We start from the raw sequence: 11626 nt of genomic DNA on the forward strand, positions 1-11626 counted from the left end.
TGTCACCACCGTTGTCTTCCGTTACATTATAGCCACCACATTATATATAAAATACATCTGTAGAAATCCGGAGGACGGATATAAGCAATATTGTAGAGTTGTTCTGGTCCGAATTCGTGGTCCTTCCCCGGGGTAGAGATGAATCGATTCGGCATAACAGCTACAACCTACAACGACAAAAAATAGTTGCGTCCCGTGGTAAAAATATCTTCCAAATTGCGGTCCATATTATTTAGGGTATATTATACCAATTGTAGCCCATGTTTTTTTAGTGCACATACTAATTAAAAATATTAATTAATATTATATATTATGTAACTTTATTTTTTTTCTCATTTGGGCACAAACTGTCTGTAGCATCATTACTACAGGTAGATTAAAAATATTGTTTTGCAGTTTTTATTTAAATATTTATCACATATAAAAAAATTAATTAGTATTATGTCACTGGTAAAAACTTGTCTCGTATTTATTTTTTCAAATTTGTTGATTTGTTACTTAAATAGTCATCAATAACATTAAAGTATAATGGACTTGTCTTAAAATATTATATATCACACAATAAAACATTAATATGATATTATGTTATGAGACTCAAAAACTGTATTATGATTTTCAACCGTCATTCTTATTAAACGGGCAACGTTAATCATATTATAGGTATGAATGTACTGGAAGACGTATCTTAAAATGGTAAAATATATAAATCGAGCCACAACTCGTCCATTTCACTATCGCAACACAAAAAATTCTGCGATGTACAAAGTATAAGAGCCCGGACTGCAATAAATTCGGATTAGATCTTTTTTCCCAGTTATCTTTGGGACGCAACTATAGTACGCAGCCATACCGATTGGTTGGGTCATGCGTGATGGGGGGGTCGGGGAGGGCAAGGGTAGGGATCGAGACCTCGAACCGTATAATAGTCGCCTCTGAACACCTGTAGATACTCCCTATATGTATACCTGACGAGGTCTATTGCTCGTGACCAATGCACAGGTGATACTGGTGATCATGTGCGGCGTGGGAGGCATGGTGTTCCGTTACACCGAAGGCGCTTTCGAGTCGTTCTACAAGTGCGGCGTGAAGAGGGTGAAGCGCGACTTCTTGGACGGACTGTGGACGGACAGCCGGCGGATGGGCGCGGACCAGTGGAAACAGACGGCCCGCCGGAAACTGGTCGAGTTCGAGGAGCAGCTGCACGACGCGTTCGAGGCGGGAACGACCACGTACAGCGGCCGCAGCTCGTGGAGCTTCGTCAACTCGGCCATTTACTGTTTCACCGTGGTCACGACCATAGGTAATGCCGCGCGCATTTCACATTTCACCTGACTGTCCATCGGTTCTGGTGATGTGTTTCTGTTAAGCAAACCGACCGAATGCCTACTGCAGTGTTCTAGAAACGTTGTTTGATGTATGGATGACACCTCTCGCCACCGATTTGGTCCGATCCGTTATCCCGGTTTAAATATGTTCGTCGTTTATTGCACGTCAGTCCATAGAGATACACCAAATAAAAGATCCAATCAGTGTGCTTTGATATTGAAGTAGTTTTATGGATTGGCATTAGGTACTTACGAATCACTAATCAGACACGGACAAACGGTTTTTTAAATATAATAATATCCATACAATTATACATAATTTTAACAAAAAAATCATCATAAAATAAAATACAAAATCTGTTTTTTAGTTTTTTTAATTTTGAATCGGTCATTGTAATCTGGATTTTCTCAGTAGTTCGAAACAGTATTTTTCCAACAGGATTTGTTAATGATTTTCAAACTAATTTGTATTACAGACAGCATGTGGGTGTATGAGGTTTGAGAGCAAAATTTGTACTTAGAGGCGGGAACGTGTCTATTTAACGGTTTTTGTAATTTAATCAAGCTTTAAAGTTTATACTCGCGCAGCAAAACTTTATTCGCTCACGTCCTCCGATGGTAATATTTTTCATCCAGCAAATTAATTGGAAAAGAAATGCGTTTTGCAAATATGACATACATTTTTATCACACGATTGACCGAATACCATGGTTCATTTTACGGCCCTATCCCGCGTTTTGTAAAATACATAACTGTGATGACTGGTATAATGATGGTAGAAAACTTATAATATATTATTATTTATATATACATACATACAAGATGATTCATCAAGCATGCTCATTCCCATTTGTTCCTTTAACAATGAATTTATCCAATTACTAGTTTTTGAAATTTTTCAATATACTCAAAAACCATATTTTCAAATTCTTGAATTTTTTTTTTATTACTTAAGAAGTGTCCTGTAGTGATCCAAACTTTTATTTTTCAAATGAAAACACCCCCTTTTTACCATACATTATTTGGTGAATAAGTTTTTTGAAAATTTTGATGGGCCTAATTCAAAATTCGAATGAGTAGATCCTTAGTAGTTATTAAAATGTCTGTACTGAGGACAATAGTCCTTAAAAATGTTTTTACAAAAAAAAAAAGAAAAAGGCGAAAAAAAGGATATAGTATTTATTGAACTAGAGCTATTTTAATAAATATTAATGACAAAAATGTTCAAATCACCATAGCCCCATACTTATAAACCAATTACCATTGAACCCTTTATCCTTAGAATAAAAATTTAAATAACTCAAAAACCACCATTACGAGTTTTGATTCAAATACATCAAAATGTTCAGAAAAATTATCTACTATATTATTTATAGTTGAAAAGGGGTTTTCTCATTCGAAAAACAGAAGTTATTTGTATCTCTAAGGGACAATCCTTAAGTAGTACAAAAAATCTTAAGAATTTGAAAGTATGGTCTTTAAGTATATTCAAAAATAATCAGATTTCAAATAACTGCATTATTAAAGAAAAAAGGGGGTGATGATGCTCGGTGAATCACCCTGTATGTATAATATATATAATATATTATACATATATATATTATTATGATGGAGTCGTGAAAAGGTTTTGACTATATTTTAAGGGTGCAATAAACACAGTTCACCTGTGGTCTTATCACACCGAAACTTAATCATGTTTATCATGAACACTATAAAATATTGCTATATTTTCGTTAGAGTTTCACCGTAAATAGCGCAATAAACATATTTCACTGTAAAAACATGACACTAATAAAACACAGTCAATAATTATTTTCGATTTTTGTAAAACCTTGAACGGGATCAGAGACTATTTCTTATATAATTATGTATCATGTTTTTAATAACACTGTTGTATTTACTGTATATGAACATTATCTAAAAAATTAAAAATCGTTGTTGATACATTTTCAAACTAATCAAATACTTTTGATACTTTTAAAATATTAAAGTTCTTATACTTGATATAACGAGGAACTATAAAAAATAAAAATTTGAAAGTCACTATATACCCCAATATCCTAATAATGTTATTCGATCTTTAGAATTTAAAGATGTATTGTGCATCGGTACTCATACAACCAATTGCGTGTTCCTAAGTATAAATATTAATGATTATACAAAAAAATCGAATTAGCAATTTGCATAAATTATCATAAGTCCAATGTACCCACGATAGACGAATGATTGGTGTTTGATGTTTGGACAAGAAGAGTGATGTGCAGTGAAGTTATAATTTTATCTCGGCGCCCGTTTTCCACATATAATAAATATTCACTATGGCTCCCTTTGTCTAAACTTTAAACGGTTCATAAATCAATCTGATCTACCTCCCACAGTATAAAATATTTTTTGTTGCACTGCTGAATATTTGTTAAGTAAAAACTGTAAGAATTCCAGTATTTTGATATTAATTCTTTCAGGGATTAAGCCCAGAGCAATGTATTTGCAGTTTACACCCAAAAACTCGTTGTTTCATCGATTGTGGAACAAAATTGCAAATATGCGCAACAACAACAAAACAACACTACCTACATGACGTTGATTACACGCAAAATATAATATTCATACCCACGTAGAAAATCTGAATACATTATAATATTATTATGTCCTGTAAATAATAATGATAATAGTAATAATAATCTTCTAGATGAATCGATTCCATTATGTCTCGTATTACTAACTTTGTCCATTATTCCTGTTAATATCCGTTATAGATTCACAGAGAATAATCCATTGTTGTCCCATCTAAAGAATCCAAACATCCCTCAGGTATACGACGTATTGAACGGTATTAAATACTATTAATATTACGATGGTCCAGTGTATTATATACATCGTGAATAAAACAAATTGGAAATAACAAGCACATAACCTTTGTTGTTACTTTATGTGTATTTAAAATGTATACTGCATACTATTATACGTTTTGTTTGACCTACAATAATGGGTATTAACATGTGTAAAATACACATCGTACACATTTTCTAATGAAAATTCCGTTGTATGCATATAATAATATGACAGTATGCGTATGTAATGCGTAATTATGTATAGAATTAATTACACGCATATTTCAACTAATTACTTTCTTATACATACGTGCATTTTATTAAATAATATGTATTTAAATTTAGAAACTACTTAAACATTTTACGAATTGATAAAAAAAAGAGTTAGATTTAATTAAACGGGCAGAGTACAACAGTTATAATTATAGTTTTAAATTTAAATTTGTCAAAATTTGATACACTTATGACTTATTAGAACCATAGCCACCCATAAAATATAATAGTCTCGACACATGAAATATGTGAAATGTGGGGTCAAACGAATTATCATTTATAATTGTTTAAAAATTAAATTTGAACAAAGTATTACATTATTGATATACAATACAAGTAGCCCATTATAATATATTTTTCTTAACATATTTTCATCGCAAACACAGTATAGTGTACCTATACGGCTACACCTATCTACATTTTACACGTTAAACTTAAATATCTTAAATTCGTAAAATTATTGACAAGTGGCAGTAATTAAATATTTAAATACCTACCAGCTACTAGTTAGTGTTATTAACTGATTATTTATATTAACTAAATAAATGTATTATATATAAGAGCCTATATTGACCACTATAAGAATTTACCAAAATGAACTACAAATTATAGCCAAATGAATTGATTATAAAAGTACTAATAAAATAAGATAATTCATTTTGAATTTAAAATTATTATTATTACTCTCCACGTACAAAAATTAAATTTTATTATAAACATACAATTGTTGTTCAATCTTATTTTTAATTTACATACGAACCTATTGATTATTCTAAATGTTTAACAGTAAACACTCATTATTTCAAAATTATGAATTTTTTTTAATCCTTTCATCTGGATAAAAAAACTTATTAATAAAAACTATCAGTTCTGCATGATACTCGATGCCTACCAATTTATACAAAAAGTATTCTGCTGATAAAATTAAAAATATATGTTGTTATCAAAAGTTTTTATCAGATTTCTCAACAAACAAAACTATGGAAATAAAGAGATAGGAAAAATGTTAGAGCTACATATCATATTGTACCTGACATTGTCTAAAACTAAAATTTCAAAAATATATTTATAATTTTTGAAACAAAGAATATTCTCTGTTCAAAAAATTATAGTTGTATATAAAAATTAAATTATTACATCTTAATAATTATGTACAGTGTAGAAATTATAAATTAATAACGTTTGTCAAATACGAAATGCCGTCTTCGCTAATAAAGCGTCTATTAACAAGTCAGACAATATTATTATATTATGTTTCGCACTTTTTAGATTCCAATTTTCAGCTGTTGTATCAGTTGTATGATAATATTAACTTAACAAATTTGACATATTCGACTATAGTGAATGTATGGCCTATTAACACACATTATATTTTTTAACTGTGTGTGAAGCGATTTGAAGGCTGATAATACTTGACGACTATTTTGCAAATTGTGTCGTCAAATAGAGCCATGCATATTTAAAGGCATAGCGGTCAGTCGGAAAAAAATAAATTATTGGGCATTTATTGTTTCAAATATTATTTTGTAATTAATTATTACCAATTTATTTCCGGGTTAGTTATCAGTAACTATAATCAAATATCAGTCTTACTATTATATAGGAATTTACATTATAATATATTTAATAATTGGCTTAAACGAATTATTCTCATGTTTGCATTCAATCATCCAAATTTTTTGATGGGCATAAAATCATACCGTCACCAAAGTAATGTCCCAAACACGCCACTAAATAGGCCTCTCAAAAACATTTTGCACACAGCACTGGTTCACACATTCACGATTCACTGGTCATAATAATTTATAGAAATCTATATTGAAAGTTGCAAGCATTTTAGTTTTTATCATTGCTTGTTAGTCATTAGGTATTATATACTTACGTTTATTATTTTTTCATGCCTAGTAAAAAATAACCAGGCGAGGTTCTTATAAATTATATAACTCACGGCGGATTGTCGTTATTTCAGGTTACGGTCATATATCTCCGTCGACAAATACTGGTCGACTGATTACCATTGTGTACGCAATATTTGGCATACCGATATTCCTTATTTTGTTGGCCGATTTCGGAAAAATGTTCACCAGAGGCATTAAATTTCTCTGGGCGTTCGTCCGGCGTCTATACTACACCGGCAGCTGTCGAAAAGTTCGGAGAACTGCGCCAGTTCAAGTAAGTAAAAATAATCTCCATGACCATACTAAACCTTAAACTCCACGAACCGTAGAGCGTACAATAGTGCTATCACTTATGAATGACTTGTGAATTTAGACTATGCGAATCTGAAACCTTAGATCGTTCATAATAAAGGATGCGCATGAATAATAAACTATTTCATTTCAAAATATTTTATGCAATTTGGGCAAAAGTAATGCGAGTAAGACCAATGTGAAATGTCTACTAGTCATGATTAAACTATCTTTGTACATTCTATAAATATATTATTGCGTTAATTACCTTAAATTACATGTTTAAAATGTAAATTCAGTTAAAATATAATATCTGTTGACTGTTTCGTATTATTAAATTACCAATTACTTTGTTCCATGATTCCGTTGAATAAAATAGTAAATACAAATAATATTTCTAACAATTCAAAACGCTTGGTGTAAATAATAGGTATTAAATGCAAGTTGACCGTAATGATGTGAAAATTATATTATATTAATTTCAAAATAACTGTTTATTTTATGGAACAGAAAAACAAGCAATAGAACTTCATCTCATGTACAGTGTCAGTGTACACTACCTGTAAACTAAATAAATAGAAAGTTATCAATCAGTGGGAGAGTTGTAAATAGGTACCAAGGTTTTTGTTGTGATAATTTTAGATGTTTTTAATAGTTTTGAACTGTAAATAAAATAAATATATTAAATGTATGTAGGAAAATATTCAAATAATCCCACACTTGAATATAGGTACCAAGGTAAATATAATATTTGTGCTTGAGTGTATTTTTAACGTATTAATTTAAGACATAATATTCTATTAGAAATTAGGAATTAGATTATGAAGTGTCGAAAGTTAATATAATGTTTTTGACAGGTATTCATTTTTAATTTTGTTGGTCCTGTGTTGTGTACTACATATCAAAATTATTAATTCATTAAAAAATATCCTTTAAACTATCAAATATTTTCAAGAGTCAAAACTATACACTGTTTACTCTATTTGGTGTAAGTTGAATGTTGATACAACGATATGTATAATAGTTATTAAAATGTCTAGTAAAATAACAGTATAATAACCACAACACAAACAGTAATATTATTTTAGAATATTATATAAAGTTTACTGTTCTTTTTTTAAGTATAGCATTAAAAAATTAAAACGAGGGTTCAAAATATACAAACATATATACCAACTCGTTTAAAAAAAAAAGTATTTTTTCTCTTATCTACAGTAACCACATTAAAATAAGAGATCGTGGGTATCATTTGATTTGATAGGTCATTGCATTTCAAAAGTGGTAGTAATTAATTTAAAGCTATAATGGACGTTGAATTAATTTAAAAAAATGCAGTAATGGCGTTAATGTTTCGTTTCGTATTTTAATTGACCGGAGGAAACATGTGAACAGTAATATAACAAAGACAATTTAATTGTTTGTGTTTCCATAAAATATACAAAATAACTTTTAAAAGCTTTTAGAAGTCGATTACTTTATAAGCCCCAAATTCAAACATCGAAATCTAATTATTGATTTTAAATTAAGTTGGTACAGCGTGTTCGATATTATGTTGTTTATCAAACACGTAGTCATTAAATACTTTTTAAACGATTATTGAAATCAAAACCACATTAAAATTACAATTTTTAACAAAACTAAGTATGGAAATATAATATTATAATTTTTTTTTATCGATTCAATTTTATGTTTGAACATAGGTATTTTATGTCAGAGAATGAGAAACTGGACAAATATTTATCTAAATCCCCTCCCCATTCAAACACAATGTTTTTACCACTAATTAAAATTATGAAAAACGTTTCCCGAAGGAAAAGTATATTTTGGTAAAATATTAAACCTATTTTAAATAAATGGCACCAGTCCAGTGGTAGCTGGGAGGTAAGTGGAGGAATGATACGGTGACATTTTACATGCTTTTGTTTTAAATATCTACCCTCTTATTCTAAACCACTTTAATCTTTCGAACTAAACGTGCAATATATTTTATGCGTTACGAAAGTTACGAACATGCACAAATATTCCGGGAGTTAATCCTCTCGTCTCTCCTATAGGTCACAGTTTTCCGGTGTTTTATTCCTCCGAATAATTTTAACACTGACCGTTTTTTTTCCAGGAGGTCATGAAAGGCGTACAGATGATGTACGACATTACCAAGTTCCGGAGGCCAAGCAACATGTTCGGAGGGGTTCCGGACGGTCAGTCCGGATTTCCTCCAACGTCCCCTAGCACACCGGCGCTCAGCGTGTACACAATCGACGACGAGTTCAACCTACCCGTTTCGGTGGCGTTCCTCATGCTGGTTGTATACATCGTAATTGGGGCAATCATGTTTTGTTTCGAGGAAGGATGGGGATTTTTTGAATCCTTCTATTTCGTCTTCATATCCATGTCGACAATTGGATTCGGAGATTTCGTGCCCAAGGTTTGTCGATGACCCATTAAGATGGTTTATTACACCCGACAATCTTCATAATATGGTTTTAACAGAAAAAAGTTATTATTTTTCAATTTGTTTGTGGTAACAACATTTTTACTTCATTTACTGTACAAAATTTACGAATTTCAATCATTTATTTTAGGTGGAACTAGGATCAATGTGAATTTTATTTATTGGTGTACATAATGTACATAATAATTTATAAGGAAGGAATTAGATAATAAGATAAATTTTCAGGTTAATCATACCACAGGTATAATAAAGAATTTATATACATTGGCTGAACGTATATAACTGTAATTTGTTGTTGCGGTCAATTATGAACATTCAAAATTGAATACCTATTTATAAGAAAACGGCCTAGCCTATAAATTATTAACAATTTGTCTTGCTTTTTTTCATACGAACCTATTTTAGTGATTCTTTATTCTACACAGGATGGTATAGGCACTATAGGATATAAATAATCGACACTATAAAAATAATGGAAAATTAAAGAAATTTGAAAAAAAATCAGTATATTTAAACTCAAAATCTTACCACAAATATCCATTACCACTCAATATTTATAATATAACAATTTTATATTCGTTTCTTTTAAACATTAGTATTGATTATTTGTTTCACAGAACCAACTCGTGATGATTGTGTCTATCGTATACTTGGTTTTCGGACTCGCACTGACATCTATGTGCATAAATGTTGTACAGGTAAGAGTTGACAATTTCGTTTTTTTCATAGAGGATTTTTATTTAAAAAGTATTGATATTAAAATACTGTAAGGCTCGCTATCATAAAATACTTGGAGAATTTATTACCAGTAGACGAGAAACATTGTTCCCTTGTCCATCCGGTCTCTGTCGCGAAATTATACATACGGACGGTCGTTAAAATTTTAGAAAACAAAAACCTAACCAACGTATTTTTAATCATCATATCCATCCGTGGTGGCTCCGAGCTATATTATTTTAATATGCGTTATTCTTCATGCCACTGCTCGCCCACTCTTATAAGTATATATTAACTATGTATTATCATGTACCCGGAACCGTTGCCGAGCCGAATTTCGCATTTGGCATATTTTTTTTTACAATTAATATTAATTAATACGCGTGATTAAGACGAATACGCTCAATGTATCACAACGAAATTTGTGATGGATTCGACCTATTATTCTTTCAACGAAATATAGGGTTTTTCCCACGAGATCGTTTTTATCAACGGACATGGTGTGCTCTTTATTACGCCTAGCTTATGAATATATGCAAGTTTCCGGGTGTCCCGACCGTCTCTGGATTATTAATCGCACAGCATATGTATATTACATATATTTTGCGGTACCTACAACAGCGCAAGAGGATTTCGGTTCCTGTAAATGTGTACGTTGCATTATTAATTAAACAGTAGGTATACGTGGCATAACGATATTTCCTACCCGCGGAATGCGAAATCCAAAGGATAAACCTTCTGGCCGCTGTTATTATTTATTTTGGACGCACCACACGGCACACGTACCGCGAGCCGGTATTTTTAATGTAAGACACTCGTTTTTTACCGTCGATGTTTGTGTTTTCGGATTAAAAAAATTATTATAATAATATTCGAGGTAGGTCGATTGGAATTCGTGACTTAACGTTTTCGGAAAAATATTAAATTTAAATATTTTTAGTCGTTGCGATAACCGTTTCAGCCGTTCTTGGGGTGTTAAATTGTTTTAAAATTATATGTGAAAATAAGCCATAGCGATCGATCATCATTCGTCGTAATCTGAAGCAAATTTTGATGATCAAACTGTATCCAATCATTGAACCAATAGTTTAAGGGCCTGCGCATTGTATTATTATTAATCACGTTTCAGACGGAGCGGAGCCGAATAGTTTTACTAGGACCGTGTCTAAAATAAAATAAATCTTTTATGCGTACAACATTACCGCACATTGTACGATTTGATGTTTATATTGTATTTCAGGAAAAGTTGCAGAATTCGTTCAGACAAGCGACGACCAAAATAAGTGCAACAATTGGTCTCGGGTTACCGCGGGTAGATAATAACGAGCCGGCGCCTATCGGGGTGGACGACATGTTAACCGTCGACGCGGACGACATGACAACAATCGATGCGGACGCAGTTACCGATAACGACGACGACTGATTTTTCTTTTTTCATTTCAACGATGTACGATGGACCAAGTACAAATTATATTATTATACGAGATGAGGGATTCGTGGATACGATGTTATGGTGTCCCTTATTGGCTGTATACAATATATAATAATGACGACGCACTCTTCCGAGTCCAGTAAAAATGAAAAAAATAATAATTGTACATATATAATCAATATAAAATCGGTCATTTTTTTTTCTTTTTTCTGTGTTATTTTTTTTTTTTTTTGTTAGCGTACGACCCTTCCCGTTTTTGTCAGCACACTGGTGCACTAAGAATTACGACACAATGTGTGCAGTACAAAAATGCATTTGCACGCTTCGCGAATTTATAAAGACAAATTACAAACATAGTATCAAATTTCCGATTTCGTATACATGCGGAAAAATAATCAAATCTTAAA

The 11626-nt window shown here is 31.4% G+C and overlaps 1 protein-coding gene across 2 annotated transcripts in view; it reads left to right on the forward strand.

Moving 5' to 3' along the window:
* Positions 1-11426, forward strand: part of LOC111035220 (TWiK family of potassium channels protein 18-like) — a 29128-nt gene extending 17702 nt beyond the window's left edge. Inside the window, exons 2-6 of one of the 2 annotated variants that reach the window (XM_022316748.1) lie at positions 1000-1300; positions 6399-6601; positions 8735-9043; positions 9688-9768; positions 11028-11426. In XM_022316748.1, coding sequence (XP_022172440.1) covers positions 1000-1300; positions 6399-6601; positions 8735-9043; positions 9688-9768; positions 11028-11210 — 1077 coding nt within the window. In that variant the 3' untranslated portion in view covers positions 11211-11426. The remainder of the gene's footprint in view (positions 1-999; positions 1301-6398; positions 6602-8734; positions 9044-9687; positions 9769-11027) is intronic. The other variant, XM_022316747.1, reaches the window with a different exon arrangement.
* The last annotated feature ends 200 nt before the right edge of the window (positions 11427-11626 follow it).

This window comes from Myzus persicae, unplaced genomic scaffold (genome assembly GCF_001856785.1).
Source record: "Myzus persicae strain clone G006 unplaced genomic scaffold, MPER_G0061.0, whole genome shotgun sequence".
NCBI lineage: Eukaryota > Metazoa > Arthropoda > Insecta > Hemiptera > Aphididae > Myzus > Myzus persicae.